This window comes from Lissotriton vulgaris, unplaced genomic scaffold (assembly GCF_964263255.1).
Source record: "Lissotriton vulgaris unplaced genomic scaffold, aLisVul1.2 SCAFFOLD_499, whole genome shotgun sequence".
In the NCBI taxonomy this organism is placed as follows: Eukaryota; Metazoa; Chordata; class Amphibia; order Caudata; family Salamandridae; genus Lissotriton; species Lissotriton vulgaris.
Genome location: NW_028247837.1, coordinates 825,209 through 847,558, shown reverse-complemented (window position 1 = coordinate 847,558; position 22,350 = coordinate 825,209). Strand labels below are relative to the sequence as shown.

At 44.5% G+C, this 22,350-nt stretch overlaps 1 protein-coding gene across 1 annotated transcript in view; it reads left to right on the top strand.

Moving 5' to 3' along the window:
• The window catches only part of PLEKHM1 (pleckstrin homology and RUN domain containing M1), a 264,142-nt gene that overhangs the window by 187,391 nt on the left and 54,401 nt on the right, over window positions 1-22,350 (top strand). The window contains exon 9 of the mRNA XM_086949810.1: window positions 10,912-11,105. Within this exon, the coding sequence (XP_086805936.1) occupies window positions 10,912-11,105 (194 nt within the window). The remainder of the gene's footprint in view (window positions 1-10,911; window positions 11,106-22,350) is intronic.

Genomic DNA, 22,350 nt, shown 5'->3' with positions numbered 1-22,350 from the left:
GACCGCAGGTAAGCTCAATGGACGAGCAGATAGATAGTTTAGTGACGTTGGATTCTGTTTTTTTTTATGAATCTGATGTTGAATAATGTTGAATAATTCCCGGTGCTACACTGACACGCCAGGCACAGGCACAAAAAACGCGTGGAACAGAGGGCAGAAGGGCACAAAAACGAGTTGAAAACGAGTGAAATAGAGGGCCGAAGGGCACACAAACAAGGGGAAAATGAGAAAGGCACAATAAAACGAGTGGAACAGAGGGCAGAAAGGCACAAAAAACGAGGGGAAAACGAGTGAAACAGGGCAGAAGGGCACAAACGAGGGGAAAACGAGTGAAACAGGGCAGAAGGGCACAAAAAACGAGGGGAAAATGAGTGAAACGGCAGAAAGGCACAAAAAACGAGGGGAAAACGAGTGGAACAGAGGGCAGAAAGGCACAAAAAACTAGGGGAAAATGAGTGGCACAGAGGGCAGAAGGGCACAAAAAACAAGGGGAAATGAGTGAAACAGAGGGCAGAAAGGCACAAAAAACGAGGGAAAAACGAGTGAAACAGAGGGCAGAAGGGCACAAAAAAACGAGTGAAACAGAGGGCAGAAAGGCACAAAAAACGAGTGGAACAGAGGGCAGAAAGGCACAAAAAACGAGGGGAAACGAGTGGAACTGAGGGCAGAAAGGCACAAAAAACTAGGGGAAAACGAGTGGCACAGAGGGCAGAAGGGCACAAAAAACAAGTGGAGAACCAGTGAAACAGAGGTCAGAAGGACACCAAAAAACGAGTGAAACGGCAGAAAGACACAAAAAACAAGGGGAAAACGAGTGAAACGGAGGGCGGAAAGGAAAAAAAACGAGTGGAAAACTGGTGAAAGCGGGCAGAAGGGCACAAAAAACAAGGGGAAAATTAGTGAAACAGAGGGCAGAAAGGCACAAAAAACGAGTGGAACAGAGGGCAGAAAAGCACAAAAAACGAGGGGAAAACGAGTGAAACAGAGGGCAGAAGGGCACAAAAAAACAAGGGGAAAATGAGTGAAACAGGACAGAAAGGCACAAAAAACGAGGGGAAAACGAGTGAAACAGGGCAGAAAGGCACAGTATGGGCTCTGATGAAATTAGGAGTTGCTTCGGGTTCAGTAGCTCACGACGATTTTCAGTGGCCAGAAGTAGCTCTGACTTCACAAAAGGTTGGAGACCCCTGCTCTAGTACATATGCACATTCTCCGCAGGCTGCCGCCTCCTTGCAGTTGTGCGACCTCGAGGCACCCTGGGTATTCCAGGGTATTTATGTAAAAATAGCCCAAAGCGTGCCCGGCCTTTGAAATGAAGCACACCCTGGAGTGAAACCAATGTCTGGGCACGCTGTGAGCCGGGAACTCTGGCTGCTGCAACTTGTTTCAGAACCGTGCAGGAATAATTATTGGTAAACATTCATAAATCAATGTAAAGGACAATATGTTAATAGTAATTATATAGTAAAAACAACAAAACGAATTCACTAGGGACTAGCACACACAGCATTGTTGTTACCCAGCGCCTTGGTACTCTTTTTATCGACTTTTCAGGGATGAAAGGCTGAGTTTGCCCTGCCAGTGATTGAAATGACGATGCTGATTTTGTTGCCCTCTATGCGGATGCTTGGAACTTCTCAGAATGTGCTGGTGAGGTGCGCGCGAGGTTGGGTCAGAGTTTAGCCGCTGATGGTCCGGTCGGACTATGGTCTGAATATTCTGGGTCCGCTTCGGTTCGATGGGACCAAATATTGCTGATCGGGTCAAATAATATCTGCATTTTTGGGCGGTAGCTGAGGGGACGTGCAATAAGATTACTATTTACGAGGAGGATCAAAACAAGTCAATATCTCTGCAAGAAGGCAACCCACAGCTATGTTTAGTTTCATAATTGCAAGCATGTTCTTTTTTTCTACTTGTATTCTTTTTATTTATTTTGTCAGAGAGTGAATGCAAGACTGAGTCAGAGGATGGATGAATGAGTGGAAAGATGAGTAACAGAGTGCATCTATGATTAATTATTGAGTGTCATTTAAACCCATCAATGACACAAAAACAACTTTCATTCATAACACAGACCTACTGGCATTTCCAGTGTGTGTTATATTTTGTTTAGGTACGGATTTCCCTGTGGTTCCACATCCTTTCATTCACTTTTCCCAGACTTCACTTACTTGCCTACTCTACCGACTGACTTTCCTCCTACCCTTTGGGCAAGTCCATGTTAGGTATTCAGTTTATCCCTTCTATTTGTGAACCTTCGTTATTGAAAGATATCCCCTCACGCTTCCTGCTTCTAAATTGATAATTGGTATTCTCAATTTCCGCACAGCATCAGTGACACGAGCATTCTTGCAGTCACGTCATGACGTACCCACGCGCCAACACTTGCGCTATTACGTTTTTTGGTCACGAGAAGCCGAGCCCCTACAACACTTCGACCAATTAAACTACAGGAATCCAGTTGAGCCTCCTGCTTGTGTCCAATAGTAGCACGCCGACACAAACGCAGCCAACCAAAATTTCCACTGAGTCCAGCCTACATAGGAGAGGGTGGAGGTGGGGCCCGTCATGTGAGCCAGAAAAAGAGCCAGCATGGAAGGAATGCCGAGAGTTGTCCCGGATGAGAGAGCCGAGCATCTTGCAGAGGTAATTAGTGCATGGTGTTTGTTGGGGCGACGTTATTGAGGGGCTCAGAGATGTGGAGCTGTATAGGTGTACGAAGTAGCAGGGACGCACGGAGAGGCTGGGGTACTGAGGGAATATAAGAGTTAATCATGGTGCAGTGGGAGATGGGCAAGAATGCAATAAAAAAGAAAATTAAATGAAAGTCGCAAAGTGGGCATCGAGGGTAAGCGGCGAGATATGTAGGCGGGAGTGCACAGTTCAAAGGTTGATAAAAACGGAAGGAGAAGGAGTTAGCGAGTGAGATGGAGGGGGTTAGTCGTCTACGTATATAATCAGCACGGCAGGTCTGCGGGCAACAGGAGGAAGCGCGCGCGCCTCGCACGGCAGTGAAAGTGCAGGCTGGCAGCAGGGGGAGGGGGCATGGGTGATATCCTTTCGGGAGCGTGCGACCATATGGCGCTGCGCGCTCCCGAAAGAAAATCTCTAAGATGTGCACACGTTGGATTGCAAGCAATGCAAACACGTGCACTTCTTTGCTGCAAAAGCTCTGCCCATGGCATTAGGTCCCCTCCTATGCAACGCATGCGCTTTGCGTAGGACGAGACCTAAAAAAAGGGAAAAACAAGTCCTAGAAAAAGAAAACAGATGGCTTGGTCGCCCTCATCATGACAGTGGGCATATTGGAAACACAAGTGGCCATAGGCAAGAAACAGTGAGACAAACGGGTGGGAGAAGATCCAGTGAGAGAGAAATAGTCAATTAATAGGGAGGGGAAGACTAAGGGAGAGGAAGAGGGAAATGTAGAGGAAGACGGAAAGGAAGAGAGAGAGAGAGAGAGTTTGTGTGAGAAGGAAAGTTTCAGGTGAGGGAGATGGGATGCAAAGGTGCTAAGTGACCATGTGTGAAATCAACCAGGCCTGACTTTCACCAAGCACCACTTTGCATTCAGGGATTTGTAGTCCCACAATTAAAAAGAGGCGTGCAACTACAAGCCAGTCAAAACAAACTTAAGGGGAATTAAAAAATACAGGATTGGGTCAGAAGAAACACATGATATGCAAAAAGGAAATCCATAAGACGGTCACTATTTTCCTTTGTATGTCCTTTATTTTATATCAAACAAGTTTTTTTCGTAACATCTGAAACCGGCAGCAGACACGTGTTTCGTCCGAAAGGACTTTCTCAAGGTTAAACAGTAGAGCAATTTGTACTTCAAAATTCTCTTGTGTATAATGTATCACACCCGTAATGAGGGTGTGCCGCCTGTAGCGATGAGGCCTTAATAAACCTGCGGCAATGGTCAGTCTGATCGCGATCAAAGGAGATAACAGATCTCTGTTATCGGGGTTGTCCGCGATCAGACTGACCATTGCCGCAGGTTTATCAAGGCCTGTTTTAGTGTTCACGGAGTGTAGCGGGAGCAGATACTACACACTCTTCGCAACAGGTGGCACACTCTCATTACGGGTGTGATACATAATACACAAGAGAATTTTGAAGTACAAATTGCTCTACCGTTCTGTTTAGCCTTGAGAAAGTCCTTTTGGACGAAACACGTGTCGGCTGCCTGTTTTAGATGTTACGAAAAACACATGTTCGATGTGAAATAAAGAGATTAGAGCAAGGGTACTCCCAATATTAGTTTTAGGTCTAGAGGAGGGAGTGAGCACAAAAAACTGAAAAGTGGAACCTCTGAACTGACCTATGTCTTATTCACAACTAATACATTTCTATAGAGATGCAACCAAAATGAAAGTATTCACGTAAACATGAAGTTCTTTAGTTCGTTATTTATTATCATTTAACTTTTAAGATGAAGTAAACATTTCATCATTTTTTTCCATATTTTATAGATATTCTAGTGCAAAATACATTTTTAGCAAGTGAAAAGAAGTTAATATAGACCCCACAACAAAAAAAGGTGCTATCCAAAAACCTCATACATTCTTCATCATTCATTCCTAATCTAACACACTCTCAATAGTAACATAATGCAACAAAAGTACATACAAGAGACAACAGTACATCTGAGATCCCAGTTGATTCTTTGCAGTTTAAATGTCCACTTTTTTCATTTTTTATGGTTTCCAAATTCATAAATCACTTTTTCTTGAGTTTTTCTCTTCTTATTATCTTGTTATACCCGGGTCTCAGGTGACCATGGCCTACGTACGTTTCGCTGAGCTTGGTTATATCACCTTCATCAGGGCCAATATTAAACACAGACTAATACAAACATAATTAAAACCAGGGGGTCCTTTATATCTGAAATTTAAAAAGATATATGTGCTATAAATTTACATATACGCATTTTACATTATCTGTTGCATCCTAGTAATTAAACATCATCAATTTACATTTATCTTTTGTTAAGTGCTGCTATGCTAAGCTGCAGGCTCGCTAAACAATGCCTGTGGTGAGACTCTGTATGGACGACATGATTAAAGTGACTATATAGGTGCGCTATAGTAGATCAAGGTAGCGCCCAGATAGAGAAGAATATCCTTTGGTTCAGTTAGTGATGAGAAAGTAAAAGAAAGTCTCCTCAGGCATGTGCAGAATCAGAAAGAAATTGAGAAAAAAGTGACTACACAGGGCCTCCACCTGACTATGTTTTTGTCAGCTAATACCTACTTAATTTGAAAGGAGTCGCGATTTTAGTCCAAATAGTAGGTAAGTGATATCCAGAAAGAGGATGGTATGTGCTGTTTCGTAGAAGTCTGCAAATGGGATAGACAACATTAAGACTACATGCTGTAGAGTGGAGAGACCTCTTATACGCGGTAAAAGGTGGTGTATTACCTCTTTATAATTGAAATAGCTCTCCAGTTATCAGCCTAACTGTTCATCGCAGGGTAGCGGTCAATACTTGTCATGGGGTGTGCTTAAAGGTCAATCGATATCTAGAAACCAGTATAGCATATGTTAGATATCGAGTTTTATAGAGCTGGTAAAAATTGTAAAGGTTCTTTATTTTTAGCATAGGTAGCGGAGGTACCCTTACCTATGGATAATTGCCACCAGAATCGACATGTAATATTAATGCTATTACTTTCTGAAGGTGTTCAAATGGTAAAATGAATGTCCAACTAGTTCTAGCCTGCATGGAAGAAAACACAAGTGGGTATATATATAATTAGTATTATACATTTCCACTAACGCTCAGATTTAGGTCTAAAGTTAAAAAAACAAAAACAAATGGCTATGGTAGACCCTTTTATGTACAGAATCGGGGAGAAGATGAAACACAAAACAAAGGTTATAAATCGGACTGCAGGCAGTGTAGTACAGCATCTGCCCCCGTTAGAGCGATAAATGTCCATTATTTAAGGTGCCACGTTTTTCACCAAGGCGTGCATTTGTGAAAAGCCGGAAGGTGGCACAACGTACATCGGTATAGCTGTGACTAAAGACCTTATGAGGGAAACCCGACTTAGGCGCCATGATACGGAATGGGGCAGAAAGGAAAGCTAAAAGGCGTGCCCTCAATCCAGGGGGCAAGCTGAAAATACTACCTTAGTGCCTCGAGCATGCTCCAAAATAACAGCGAGCATACGCTAAAGGGAAAACAGAAAATTTCAAAAATAGGGGCTTGAGTCAAAGATCCAGGTGCCTGTAGTCTTATACTTGGTCTACTAAGTGAAAGAAAATAAACAACTGTCTGTTTCTCGTACCTCAAACACGGGCTGACGAGCCTCGTAACCTCATCCACGCTCCCCAAAGCAACCGCTGCTAGATGCAGTCCCGGAAGTGGGCGGCTTAAAAATCCCGCTAGAACGGCTAAAATTCATGGCACCTGGGACACGCCATGGAAGGTAACAAAGTGAAAGGATTACCCTAGTTGCAAATTGGGACTGCTATAATGGGCATAGAAAACGGACTATCTGACACAAAGGTATACTCATCTAGTGTGGCGCCTATAAATGTACTCAAGAGATAACAAAAGGTTCATTTCAAAGATTAAAACATCAAATGAACCGCCAATATATTTTGGAATGTCCTAATTCCGTCTAAGGCTACACGGTTTGATAAATCAGTAGGTATTGAGTGTCAAAAAAGGTTCCTCACAGGGTTACAAAAAAAGGAATTAAATGAGCCAGTGCAAAGTTCTTGTAACAGTGTGGTATTACTCAGTTACTATCCAGATTATCTCTTCATTATGTCCATGTCGGACTGTATCCAGATTGTATATCCAAAACGTTTCTCGCTTTTTCCTGAATTTAGTTCTATCCATACCAGGGGGGGGCATGGATATGTTCCAGAATTATCCATCGCATATCTAGTTCTGTGTGTTGATATTGCTTGTAGTGTGTTACCATAGGGGCATTCATTTTTCCTGTTCTTATGGCCGACTTATGTTCAGATAGTCTGACCCGTAGTTCTCTCGCTGTTTCACCCACATATCCTATATTGCAAGGACACAAAATTAGGTAGATAATATTCGTTGTTCTGCAATTAGTCATTTCTCGTAGTTGCCCTGATTTGTTGCCATATGTCCAGGACTGACTAGTGATGGCTTGGTCGCAGGCGTGGCACGTGCCACATTTGTGGTTCCCTTTAGGTAATGGTTTGCCATCTATGGTTGTTTGTCTTACATTATCTTTGTTTCTCATCCTACTGTGGACTAGTTTGTCTTTCAGATTAGGATTTCTCCTGAAGGCAACTAATGGTTGGCTAAGTTTAGAGGTGTGATCGTTGGTGTTTAAAATGTTCCAGTTTTTATGTATCACATGTCTGATTTTATTGTTTAAACTGGAGTGGTTCAAGACACAGACAAGTTTCTGGTTCTCCTGTTTAGGTGTAGTGTTTATTAGAGCATCTCGATTATAATATTTAGCTCTTTTGAGTGCTTGTCGGACTAGTCTTTTCGGATATCCACGTGCCAGTAGACTATCTTGCAATTTGGTTGCATGTAGCATGAAGGCCTTCATGCTAGTGCAATTCCTCCTGATTCTGAGGAATTCCCCAAAGGGGATCGAGTCTTTCTGGCATGCAGGATGGTAGCTGCTATGCTCTAGAATGGTGTTCTTTGCCGTCGGTTTTCTATACAAACTCATAGTAAGTTCTCCTTCTGTACTTTGTATCCAGATATCTAAGAATTCTACCTGGTTGTGAGAGTAATTACTAGTAAATTTGAGATTCTGGTCTGCTAGATTTAGCCATTCCATGAATTCCTTAAGAAGTTCTTCTGCCCCATACCAAATAAAAAAGATGTCATCTATGAATCTTTGCCATCTGGAAATGTTTTCAAAAAATGGGGCTAATTCATTAAAAATATGTTTTATCTCGAATTCTCCCATATAGATATTGGCAATACTGGGGGCACAAGAGGCCCCCATGCTGACTCCTTTGGTCTCTTGGTATATATCTTGCTGAAATTCCAAAAAGTTATTATATAAAAATATCTCTAGACATTCTAGTAAGAAGATATCTGGTCTCTCCCCTGGTGTCCTTGCCAGGAGCGCTGCCACCGCATCCTCATAGCTCGGTCCTGGGGGATATTAGTGTACAGGGATTCTATGTCACAGGTCACTAATAGCTGTGTGTTTTCATTAAACACTGTGTGTTCTAAGGTGGAAATCATGTGTCCAGTGTCTTTGATATATGAGTTGTACAAGGTGGTGGTGAAATAAAGGACATACAATGGAAAATAGTGCCCATCTTATGGACTTCCTTTTTACATACTTGGGTGGCTAAAGGCAGTTGTACAGATTTGGACTTCTTTTTTTGTGCCTCTTTTTTTGTGTAGTTTGTATACAAACCTCAAGCAGGACGCGCTTCCACCTTGAGAAATGATTTGGCCTCCTATTGGCGCAGGGAGGCTTTATGCTTGGAGAGCACTACAGTACAAAAGGGGGTGTGATGGAGAGCACTACAGCATACTAAATTCCGGAGAAATTACGTTCTGACAAACGAAGGGGGTAGATGTGCATGTGGAAAGTGGCATTTCTGCCTTGTTCTTTTTTGTGTAGGAACACGTGCTATGGAGCCCTTAGCAGCCCTGCTAGAGGAGGAAAGAGTTGGCAGACTCTCATTTATGGCCGCCATTTCTTTATTTACACTTTTTTTTTTTGGCTTGATTAGATCAGACGGTGCCTGCAGCTGCCCTTTGCCTGGACTCTCATGCCATACTGTTTGTGCTCGCCGAGGTGAGACTGAGGTGTCAGTTACGAAGGTGCCAGGGTCCACTTTGAGCGAATATAATAAATACGGACTAAACAATTTTTAACTTGTGACCTTTACTCGTACACAGAGCTCTGCTTTCAGCACATTAACTCCGTGCCCTCAAATACCTTACTGAAATTGGCCCACATGACTTGATAGTGTCTCTCAGTTTTCTGAATCGGACACTTTAACCCCCTCAGCAACGTTACAGGGAGTGCGCCCTGCTACAGAAAAGTTACATAAACATACACGCCAATATGTTACAACAGGAAAGAGTTATATTAAAAAAAAATTACAAATCGGGCCACGTATTTTCCCTATTGACTTTAATTGAATCAGAGGTAATTTCAGGCAATAGATAGCTAAAACAAAGCAGGTTTTGCTTACAACATCGGGACTCTCCTGCCTAAACGGTGTCTAGTGGCATATATACAGGACAATCTTTGCAGCAGGCACATTAACCCCCTCAGCTACGTCCTTGGTGGGGGGAGAAGGGTGTAGCCAGGGGATGATCTTACCTGCCCGCTGTGTGGTTGACCAGCTGCCGCATGCTTTCAGGTGTTTCTTCATTATGGCTCGGTCCAGTCCAGCCGCTCCTTGGACTAGATTCTGGAGCAGGCTTAGTCCATCATGTCAGACCAAACTACAATGGTTCCGTCGGGGTTAGAGCAAGAATATATTTACAATGCAGAATGAATCAAAGGATGATTGCTCGTTATATAACATAAATGTAACAATCCTTTAGATTCTCTAGAGCTTACAAATTCAGAAAAGAAGGAACACCAAAAAGATAATAATACGCAGTACTCTTCAGTAGATGCATGTAGCCGTATTGTATTCAAAAGAGTTGAATTTCCCATGGATATTTACAAACAAAGCCAGAAAAAAAGGTAAATTGCAGTGATAAGCGATATAGTGACATTTGGTGCTCAGTGATCGTGGTGCAGTGAATATATACAAAGTGAAACAATATATATACAATTGGTCAGAGGTGACAATATCTCTGGTAGTTAGCGTAATTTCTTAGTGCTTAGGACCAAGAGCTTTGTTAAGACTGAACCAAGAATAGCCGTCGACGTTTTGACAGACAACGCTCAGTTAATATGCCATAGATTGTCCATCGTTTTAGCAACAGTTTATTCCTGAAAGGTAAAACTAATTTAAATCATTGCCCATTGTTAGGTGCAAGAAAACACACCATTTTTCCATGATGACTATGTGACCATGGCACAGTGTTTGATTTTACCAGAACCCCCTCATTGGCAAAATTGGACATATGACATGGTAACCTGTCATATATTTATTTACCACCAAGAAGAATCAGTTGCACTCCAACGCGTTGATGGCGCCAAATAAATAAACATTTGCTCAACGGAATCCCTGGAGTGCGACTGATTTTTCTTGGTGGTAAATCAATTTCTAGGTTGGATTCCATCTCACATGTATGCACCCGCCGAGTTGCGCACTGTATTCGGAATCAATTGGCAGGAAAAGTGTGTGTGTATGTATAGATATATATTTATAGATGTGTGTATATATATATATATATATATATATATATATATATATATATATATATATATATAAATCCAAAACGATCCTTTCCAAGCCTGAGAGCGCTCAACAGTGTGTGCTCAACCCGAGAGCTGGATCAAAGCCCCAAAATTAATTTTTGAACAAAGGGGGCGGCACAACTGGATACTTTATGAAGCTTCAAAGGGGGTGGCACAACTGGATACTTTATGAAGCTTAATATATATATATATATATATATATATATATATATATATATATATATATGAAGTAAACAGTCCAGGTTCCAGGAAGATACCGGAACCAACGGTCGGGACCTCACGAAGCCTCGTAACCAGCAGTTGAATACAGCCACCACAAAATAAATCCACCAGTGGGAAGCAGGGAAGACATATTTTATTAAAGATTATATATATATATATATATATATATATATATATATAGTGTGTGTGTGTGAAGTTATTTGTACCTACACACGTGTAGAAAACAGAACCACCTATGTGCTTGGTACATCTTCTTTCTTTGATTGTATGCATTTTCAGTGTTTTCCAAAACATTAAAGAGTTACTGTTTCTTGTTTTTGAGGTTTGCAGACCAGCTCTGAAATTGTTGAACCAGATCCGTAATGAACCATTGATTAACGTAAGGTCTGTAAATGAAAGTCTGTACGTTCACGTAGAAGAGATGTCGCGTATTGCTAGGAGTCGTGAGCAACTCAAGTTGCTGGGGCAATACCTTTTCACCTGCCGTAGCGGGGCCCTGCATGAAATGAGCAAACGGTGAGTTTATTTAGTTGCTAGTATTTCTTTTTTTCTCTCTTTTGTTTAGAGGACCCACATAAATCTCTTGTGTACTCGGTCACCACACAGACATGAACTTGCACTCATCTCTTTTACACTCTGCAATATTAGAGGTGATCAAACACACTTATTTATATAGTGACGAACCAACAGGCAGCCTTTTTAATGGAGTGCAGATAAAACAAGCATTGGCTAAGCCAAAAGGTCTGACTTGTCCAACTGGAGGTTATTTTGTTTGTAATCTAAAAATGTGAGACAAAAATAAAATGAAGGAAAAAAGAAATGATGCTGCCTGAACACAGTGGCCATAAGCATGCAATAAACATTTTAAATAAAAAAGAAATAACTTGGATATAATTTCTATGGAACATTACAGGTTTTTTTTAATAGGTGTACTTCGAACAAGTATAAAAACCCTGTTTCACTTTAATGCACATCACAAGCAAATATGGTTTTTACTAACCCAAAAATGTTACTGTTGGCTTTAAATCACTGTAACATGTGGACCTAGTTTAAACACACATGGGTAACAAAAAAGATAATGAATGGAAAGAACAACTTTTGCAGAGTAATACTGGCCAACCAGCTTCTATCGTATTCAAATTTTGTGTCCAAAATATATTTTTCAAAAATATTGTCCCATTACAATGAATAATAGAAAAGCTTCATCCAGTTCAACTATATTTTAGTAAACAGTAATTAGGATTCAATATTTATGCCAGACAAGATTTCTGACATACAACCACATCAACCTACCAATTCTGTTCTCTGCTGTCTGTCACAGTTCAAGAGTGTAATAGCTAAGATGGACTAACTTATTGCCCCCAGCTGTATGTATATATGTATTTTTAGTTTGTGAATTATTTTGATTGCATGAGGCCAATGGGACTCTAAAGCAGCTGTTTGTAGGACAGACTACAAATTCAACTGATTACACTTTAGACACCATCTTCAATGCATACAATGAACTGTAAACCCACTGTTGGAGACGACATAGCCTTCTCTGTTTCAGTCTTGCGCGCAGTCCCTTAACTCCCAGCCATACTCTTTTAGGGGAGCAGTCACCATCCACTCTATCACCCATTTCTTCTCATTGACCCACCTTCTACCAACTACTCTTACTCGCACCATAGGAGGGGAATTGTGCACCTCCTACATCCGGCCTGACAAACACAGTTGCCAACACCAGCTAAAATACAGCTACACAGCTTGAAATGCAAAAAAACCCACTTTCCCAACAGTCAGAATATCATCTGCAAAAAAAGCATTTCACGATATTGATGAATTTCAAAGGATGTGGTTTGTGAAAAGTCATTTACCTTTCACATGAACTAAGTAACGTCTTCCCTAATGACTTCAAACCCGCACATTCTGATGGGTGCATTGTCCCACAGATTCCTCACCTTATGAATTCGCCTTGCAGGCTTCAAATGGCTATCCAGTGTTGCAACAGAACTCCATCAATGAAGACAGCCTATGTGGATGGCACTTCACTGGAGTATATGAGACACCATAATCAGTTTTTTTCACATCAAAGCTCTCTCTCGGTATGACGAAATTCTAAGCTTTCTAAAGGGAGTCGGTCAAATGTCTCAGCAAAGGGCCTAGGGCTTCAAGCCTTGTGGACAGTGAAGCAAGAAAATATCCCTTTTGGATACCCACAACGACTGGTGTCTGGCATTAGGACACAGTACCATGGCCTCTAATACATACGTGCCCATACTCCCAAAGCTTATCAAAGAGTAAAAGGCCAAGTTTTTTTAGATTAGGCTTGCAGGGCTGTTTCCAGGTGGACTCTCTCCCCTAAGGTGAATCCCCTTCCAAGAAACATTCTTCTAAGAGCTTGTCCCGCAAAAAACACTATTGTAAGGAAGAAGTGCCATTCACAGACTGTTCAGCATCTCATTTGGTGACGCTGAACTCTTCCATGTTGTTGGACGAACCCCGGCACCTAATTAGTCTCCTGTCTTTTGGCCACTCCATGCTGGTAAATGCAATTCAGAGTCTTTTCAGGATGGTTCCACATACCTCTCACGCAAAGAATTGTCCATTTGGAGGACATTTGTGGCTTTGGGTCAGAAGCGTAGGCTGAGAATAATAAGGACTACGGATGCATTGAGGATGATGACTTTGAAGCTGATTGCCTCCTCACAAAACTGATGTTCTCTTTCATTTCGACTTTACAAAATGCAAGTGTCCTAAATACTCCTCGCGAAGAGGACATTACTTAGCCCCTGTTACCCTGCCTCAGAGGAGGTTACATCCTTTACAACAGTTATCCAGAAGAAGGCATAGTCCTTGAAACTTGACGTCTATAATTCTGATTGAAATTTTGCAGTCTTTCCCAGGTTTTTCAGAGCATATGCTTTCATTTAATAAGGCTGTCCTGGATCCCATCATTGCTTTTTGAGAGATGTCCTTTGTGTGACCCAACAGTCTACAGCCAGCCTGCCAGGTAACATGAACCTACTCTGGGTAACAATCACCCTTTGTCACCCCATCTGTCACCAGAGTCTCATTGTTCAGATGTCGCTTTCTAAGCAGAACATGAATGCCTTCCCAATTGATATTCCTAATAGGGAATTTAAGAAGCTGGATTCCATTGGTCGCAAAGCTTTTGCCTCTGCTGGTTTGGCTCTCTGCATGGCAATTGCCACCTGCCTCCCAGGCCAATATGTCCCTGCATTATTGGAACTGGCTTAATGTATATTTAAAAGCCTGCAAGAACATATGACAAAGCCATTATCTGACCGTATAATGGTCTAGATACTTTCCAGCAGATCCTAAAGTGTGGCTTTGACTCCACTGACACCATTGATGGATGTAGGAATATAGCTTTCAGGCTGCGTTGACATGCATGGATGCTTTCCAGTGGGTTTTCAGGAGATGTCCAGGCTATTCGACATGCCCTTTGAGGATTAGCAGCTTTTAGGGAGAGAAGGCTGACTCTTCCTTGGAACATATTAAGAACAATAGAGCTGCAGCTCATACCCCAGTGGAGCAGTTCCAACAACAGTACTGGAGGTTCCACAGCTATTCAAGGGCTGTGCAGTCCTGATACCAACCCGTATCAGACCTTCGAAACACCACGGCAAAGTGTGTGATACCTGTATTGTAGTAGCTCTGTGTGTATGGTTCTGTCTGTCTCTCTGTTTGTTTTCCTCTGTCCAAGTACCACAGCTAATGGGATCAATCTTGGATGCTCCTTGTTTGGCATGAAACAACATAGAAGAAGGTGAGGAGAGCTTCCCCAGACAGGGGGCGTGTATTGCCTGCATCCTTGTGGCTGAAGGGTACAGATACAGATGCTGGAGTGAGGAGGATGGAGACTGGACTAACTTTTGAAATCCATGAAGGCTTTGTTAATAAGGGGCAGCGTTTTTTACTGCGCACAGCCATTTGGCCCCCCCTCGCAATAACCACTGCACAACTAAGAAAGCCAGGCGTGCATGTTCGATTGGGCACACGTTGGGTGCTCAGACAAACAAGTACTTAGCCTTCACTCAGCAGCCGTGATCAATTTATTTATTTATTCAGCTGAGCTTGAATTTTCGGGGGCACACACATGTTAATAAAATGTCTTCGATAACTAGATATTTTATTGTGTTTTACTCTGACAGCAGCACAGATAGGAGAGGAGCAATTTTTAAGGTACATAGATTTTTAGGTCTGGCTTGACACTGCATTTATAAGCCTGATCCATTGTCAATGCTTGTTAGCTGCTCTCTTCCCTCCACACCACCTCCCAAAGAACCCTGTGATTGCTTGCTTGTGCTTGGCCCGGTTTGCCGAGTCATAGTAGAACATTCACCAGTATAGCAGTGGCAATTGACCTCACCCACCATAGTTGGGTAAAGTAGCCCCTGTCTACTCTGTGGCCCCCTCGAATTGGGTCTGTCACTCCTCCGTTATGTTGTCACCTTCCAGAGGTGGGTGGGGGGAGCTCCCATTTCTCACACTAATGGAAGTGCACACAGTAGGCCGCTCGCTGTTTCAGTTGATCTACTGGGGCTGTACCCTTCTCTTCCTGTTCTCCACACCAGGGTGTGCTCTCAAGAAGCACAAGTCTAAGCCGTATCAGAAAAAGGGTCTACAGAAGTGGTGCCTCTGGAAGCGCAGGCTGCAGACTCTCTTTTTTCTTGATGCCAAAGAAGTATGGTGACCAGAGACTGGTTTGTATTGGAGGCAATGCTTGACGCATCCCTGATGAAGGTCTTCACTCCTCCTCTTAGTTCTGTAACTATTCTGACTAGTAAGCCAATGTGTCTTGACTCAAGCCTGGATCCTGGTCCGGCAGGTCTTGTGCCTTGTAGGCCTCATGGTTCCAAACATCCTGGTGGTGTATCACACCAGATAGCAAAGGACAGCCCTTGACTGGTGTCAAAGGAGGCAGTGGCTGAAACATCAAGGAAGTATCTGCGCTTAAGTACAGATTTTCAGTTCGGTGCATCAGAATCTGCCCTAGTGGAGAGACACTTCTATCCTTTCAGCCTCCCGTGACTCAGATTATCGTAGTCACAGATGCATCCTTATTGTGTTGGAAAGCCTGGTCAGGGGCAACATGACACAGGGCTTTTGGTCTGCATAAGAGCAGTGGGTGCTCATAAATGTGTTAATAGTCCTCTCTCGGAAAGTCAGGAAATTGCAAGAATTCAAGATGACTTTCTTGTTCTGCTGTGTTACAGACAATTGAATATTGAACACCACATTTGTAACTGGTTTGCTTCTGTCAGTTAAGAAGGAGGATGCATTTTATTCGAAGCTTTGTATGAAAAGCAGTTATTTTTCATAAGGCAAACTTAAAACGTCCCTTTTCTGATTCATTACCATCAAGCAAAACAAAGAAACAAGATTAAGGATTTGGCTTCCTAACGGCCCCAATTGCAATGAACTAACCAAATGGGCTGGGCACAGCTAGCATTTTTATTTATTTTTAACCTCCCCTGCCTGCTGAACTGGAGGGAAGCTGCCTTCAAGCCAGACCAGGCAACACCGACTCCTCTTTTTAAAATGTATTTTTTATTAAACAACCCTTCATTTATAGGGCCAGATATGAGTTAGTCTTTGTATTGTGATCTCCTTTCTTCATCTAAATCCCGACCCTTCATACTACTGTACTGTTTATGGCACTGACCTCTCTCTTTGTACAACTCTTTCTGAAATCGCAGTTAGGTTCCCTAACAATACAAAATGAAGGGTGGTATTGTCGATTTTTTTAAATCAGCTCTGAGATCCTGTACGGGAGAGTTAGAAAGGCTTCCAACCTCTAACCCATGTTTGCTGGATGTTCCTGAGGCTGTCTGCCTTTTAACCAAGCACCCGTCAGCTTGTTGCCGTTGCCTCTCTTTCACCCCACCATGATTTCAGCCAGGATCTATCACAGGTGGAAGAACAACACGTCAACTAGACCAACCGAACTTACGCATGTGACTGTGTAAGCATGCAAGACGATATAGGCCTCGTCTCATTAGGTTCCGAATCAGAGACCCGGAGCAGGTACCAGATAAGTCATTCTAAATATTCTGTCTCAGTTTCCGTGGTATACATTTCAAGTACTCTCTTAGACAACTCTTATAGAACGGTTTGGAGAAATTACTACCTTGTTTTCCCACAAACATTACTTTAAAAAAATGTGTTAAAAGACCAGTCCTGTGTTAACCAGTAATAAAACACCAAAAGAGTCAGAGTAGTTGTACACCTCACCCAAGCCCTCTGCCCCGCTTATGTCCCCCACCCTATACAAACACCCATGGGGTCTAGTAAAAGACACACGCTCTTTTTTTCCCCAAGAAAATTGAAACTCTGACAGGATCCCAGGCTGCCCGATCAAGCATTTCCCTTACTGCTCACGCTTCTTCAATCAGCGAGTGCTAGCGGCTTACCCCAGTTTCCTTCAGACACAAGGCACAAACATGTCCTGCAGTGCACAAGCAACACTTTGTTCTTCACTCCACCGCTGTCACCGCCAACACAAGTCTAGCTCGACTGGTACTGGCAGTAAATCATGTGTCACTTTGAACACATACTTGCTGGGACCAGAGCGAAAATGGCGTCCAGGATTAACTCACACAGCGGAAAGCAGACACTGCAAGTCGAGTCTGAGCAGTGTTTTAAAGTCCCGCCTGCAGCCTTTACCACACCCATTCCCAACTCGTCACAGGGTGGGTCCACACCCCACCCTATGACGAGTTTGGAAAAGTGGGATGAGAATGCTCTCTCCACACCCTGACTGACGTGGAGGCTTAGCTGTCTCTCCAACATAATTCACTATAGAGCTCAAGGGGTTCAATATAGGCCAGGTCAAGCCCCCACTCGCTGAATATTACACAATCTGATTAACCTGGTCCTAGTTTGATGGAGCAAATAACTTTTGACCACTTCTGTATGTGTATTCACTACTTTTTTGTAATACACTGGCACTTCTCAAGGTCCAAGGTATGCCACAGTTTCTCCCTGCTCTCTCATGTGTTGTGTCCCACATCTGTACTCATCTCAGTGTGTGATATGCCATAAGTCATTCTACCCATTGTGAAAAAGACGCAGTCTTCTCTTCCAGCACAGACATCGACTTCAGCCACGCCACAGAGCTTCAATGGACGGACCACAGCTGCGTCCACTTCACCTTCAAGAGAACGACGACCCACCACCACCAGCAACAGGCCGCCCGCAGAAGCTGGAACAAGATCACAGCAGACCAGCTCGCCACCTCCCTGAGCCAGCACCCTCCTGCCAGCTCAGCGGACCCCAGCCAGGCCGCCGACAACCTCACGAAGTGGATCAGCATCTGCGCGGACGAGCTCGCCCCGCTGAGGACCCCGCCCAGCAGACCCGGCAGCAAGAAAGCCCCGTGGTTCACCGACGAACTCAAGAGCTCCAAGAAGAACTGCTGAGCCCTCGAGAAAGTCTGGAGAAGGGAACCTACACCGGACAACAGGACCTCCTTCAAGCTTGCCACCCGGAAGCACCACCAGCTGATCCGCGCCGCCAAGAAAACAGCATTCAAGGAACGGTTGGACAACAACGCACACAACTGCAAGGAACTCTTCAACATCGTGAAAGAGCTTTCCAACCCCAGCGCAGGAAACAACGACATCACCCCATCGCAAGACCTCTGCAACTCCCTCGCTTCATACTTCCACAACAAGATCGCGGACATACACAACAGCTTCAACAACCAACCAACGCACACCATGACCGAACAATCACCCCCCACCACCACCCTCCACGCCTGGACCCCGATCAGCACCGAAGACACCATCCGCACGATGAACTCCATCCACTCCGGATCACCGACCGACCCCTGCCCTCACCACGTCTTCAACAAGGCCGACGCTGTCATCGCACCCCACCTGCGAGACATCATCAACACATCCTTCGACACCGCCACCTTCCCTGAGAGCTGGAAACACGCCGAACTCAGCGCTCTACTCAAGAAACCAACAGCGGACCCCACCGAACTCAAGAACTACCGCCCCATCTCGCTCCTCCCGTTTCCAGCCAAAGTCATCGAGAAGACCGTCAACAAGCAGATGGCCGCCTTTCTCGAGACGAACGGATCCCTCGACCCCTCACAGTCCGGCTTCCGAGCCAATCACAGCACCGAGACCGCCCTCATCGCCGCCACCGATGACATCCGAGCCCTGATGGACAATGGAGAAACAGCGGCCCTCATCCTCCTAGACCTCTCCGCGGCATTCGACACGGTCTGCCACCGCACCCTAGTACAGCGCCTCAGCAACATCGGAATCCAGGACAAGGCGCTGGAATGGATCATCTCCTTCCTCGACGGAAGAACACAGAGAGTCCGCCTACCACCGTACAAGTCAGAGGCCTCCGAAGTCATCTGCGGCGTCTCTCAAGGATCATCTCTGAGCCCCACCCTCTTCAACGTCTACATGAGCCCCCTCGCGGCCATCGTACGCAAACACAACCTCAGCATAATCTCCTACGCCGACGACACCCAGCTGATCCTCTCCCTGACCAACGACCCCGCCTCCGCCAGAGCCAACCTGCACGAAGGGATGAAAGAGGTAGCCGAGTGGATGACGACCAGCCGCCTGAAACTGAACTCTGACAAGACGGAGGTCCTCATCCTGGGCTCTTCCCCCTCCGCCTGGGACGACTCCTGGTGGCCTCCCGCCCTGGGCACCGCACCCAAACCGACAGACCATGCACGCAACCTGGGCTTCATCCTGGACTCCTCCCTCTCCATGACCAGGCAAGTCAACAACGTCTCCTCGGCGTGCTTCAACATCCTACGCATGCTACGGAAGATCTTCCGGTGGATCCCCACCGAGACCAGGAAGACCGTCACCCAGGCCCTCGTCACCAGCCGACTGGACTACGGCAACGCCCTCTACGCCGGTACCACCGCCAAGCTCCAGAAGAGACTCCAGCGGATCCAGAACGCCTCAGCCAGACTCATCCTCGACATCCCACGAACCAGCCACATCACCGGACATCTGAGAGACCTTCACTGGCTCCCCGTCAACAAAAGAATCACCTTCCGCCTCCTTGCCCACGCACACAAAGCCCTACACGACCAAGGCCCGAGCTACCTCAACAGCCGGATCAACTTCTACACTCCCAAACGCCACCTCCGATCAGCCAACCACGCCCTCGCCGCCGTCCCCCGCATCCGAAGAGCGACTACAGGAGGAAGGTCCTTCTCCTACCTGGCCACCAAGACCTGGAACTCCCTCCCTCCCGACCTGCGCCTGACCCAAGACCACCTCTCCTTCAGGAAGAAGCTGAAGACCTGGCTGTTCGAGCAGTAGCGGCACCCCCCCTCCACCCCCCCCCCCCAGCGCCTTGAGACCCTAAGGGTATGTAGCGCGCTCTATAAGTGTCACTGATTGATTGATTGATTGAATAAACAAAAAGAATATGACAAATTGTGTACAAGTTAAGGAGCACCTCACGGAAGTAACCCCATGGGAGTCCACTGGTAGGTTCTCCCCAATGGACTCTGGTTCTCATTATTAGCACTTCCATACCAACAAAAATTGTGAAGACAAAAAACTATTTTTATAAATCGAAGCAGTGTGCAAGTTTTGTGAGTAAATACTATCCCTAATCAGTGAGTTGTGATTAGCTGGATAAAATAAGCTATAGGACGTGTCTCCCTATTGCTTAATTCCTGACCCCTAACAAAGTGGAACCTAATGCTATTAGGACTACCTTGTTATATTAAAAATGAGCTGAACCATCACTAGCTATCATTCTTTATTCTCTGCCGTGGGTTTGCTCGTTTAAAAGACACTCAGTTGCCTTCTCATTTTAGAGGGCCAACATGTTTCATTGCCTATTATGATTTGTGCCAATTTATACAGGGCAAGGGTCAGATCTCACCTTTTTGCTATAGATCAGCGATCAATGAGTACCTAGAGGACACAATAGTAAAACCACAAACACATATTCAGCACAACCCGGGGTATAAGCTCCCCATCACAAATGTTGGTTAACACGTATAAAAAATACAGATAACCACGCTGTGGCCCCCCGGGATGATGCCTAAGCGATTCCACTCTGCCACCACTTCAAAAATGCCTGTCAGTCGTTCTGACAGTAGCCTGAGAACGACTGACAGGCATTTTTGAAGTGGTGGCCGAGTGGAATCGCTTAGGCATCATGCCGGGGGGTCACAGCGTGTTTATCTGTATTCTTTGTACCCGTAGCAAGCCTATTAACTAAATAGTGACAGTGCAATATCGATAGGCGGACTACCATCGATTTTCACAAACTTGAGCATATGAAGAAATAGTGGGCAGAAACACGAGAAAAGCTTTGTTTACCTGCAAAAAACGTTATAGTTCACCTGTATAAACTTTACTGTCCACCTGCAAATAACTACCTTAGCTGCCACACAATAGTGGAGCCGCATACATGAATATAACTGTAGTGGGGGCACGGACAGATAACCATGAGATAGACTTATCAAATAAATACTGTGAAAACAGATTTTAACCACAGGAATGTTGTCTCCACAGATGAACAGAAGGTAGTTGGGGATTGAAAATCGCGACACATATTATGAACAAAGGGTCACCGGTATGCCCAAAGAGGACATGATAGCGGTAAATGACACAATGGTTATACCTGTGAACCAACATTTGTGATGGGGAGCTGACACGTCCTATAGCTTATTATATCCAGCTAATCACAACTCCCTGATTAGGGATAGTATTTGCTCACAACACTTGCACACTGCTTAGATTTATAAAATTAGTTTTTTGTCTTCACAATTTTTGTTGGTATGGAAGTGCTAATGATGAAGACCAGAGTCCACTGGTGAGAACCTACCAGTGGATTCCCATGGGGTTACTTCCGTGAGGCACTCCATACCTTGTACACAATTTTGTCACATTCTTTTTGTTTATTTGCATGTTAATTTTTTTTTCTATATCACACATATGCTCTCTCTCCAACACCCAGGGCTAACTTTACCTCCACTTCATCAGCGGGTGGAGGCTGGCCCATGATGCTCGGCCTTTGCCGAGCTGATGACTTCACAAGCCTCAGGGCTTGGAGATTGAAAGCCCGGCAAATACGCTCTAGACTTTGGGCCCGCTCAGGTGAGCATCATAAGTTTATGGAAAGCGCAGTGAGTTAAGTGGCAGTCAGACAGAGAGTGCTGCAGAGAAGCTCACGTTCTAACAAGTTTGTATGTGTCCATATATTCCATTAAAACAAAAATGCTATTCAGCATTGTATATTGTTTTTTTTTTTACGGGACATAAGAGTAGAAGGGGCATAAAAGCTGATTGGGAGAAGAGAAATGAAATGAAATTGGATTTATAAAGCGCATGGCTGCCCGTAAGCGTCCCAGCGCTACCATGCAAAAATAAGAGGCTCTGAAGAGGGGCAAGGGAATTTTAAGAGGCTTTGGGAAAAAGAAGGAATTTAAGACCTTTGCGGAATTTGCTAAGGGATGGTTCAGTGCGAATGTGTCTCGGGAGGGCGTTCCAGGTCTTTGCTGCATTTACCGAGAAGAGACGGCCTCCCGAGCGAGCTTTTCTGACTCTGGGGACTATGACCAGGTTTTCAAGGTCCGATCTCAGGGCTCGTGAGGGTCTGTACGGGCGTATCAGGCTGCTTAGGGCCTGGGGACCTTTACCTTGAAGAGCTTTGTGGACGATGCATGATGATTTAAAGGAGATACGTTCACGCACTGGGAGCCAGTGCAAGGTTTTCAGCAATGGTTTTGCTGATGCTCTTCTTGGGG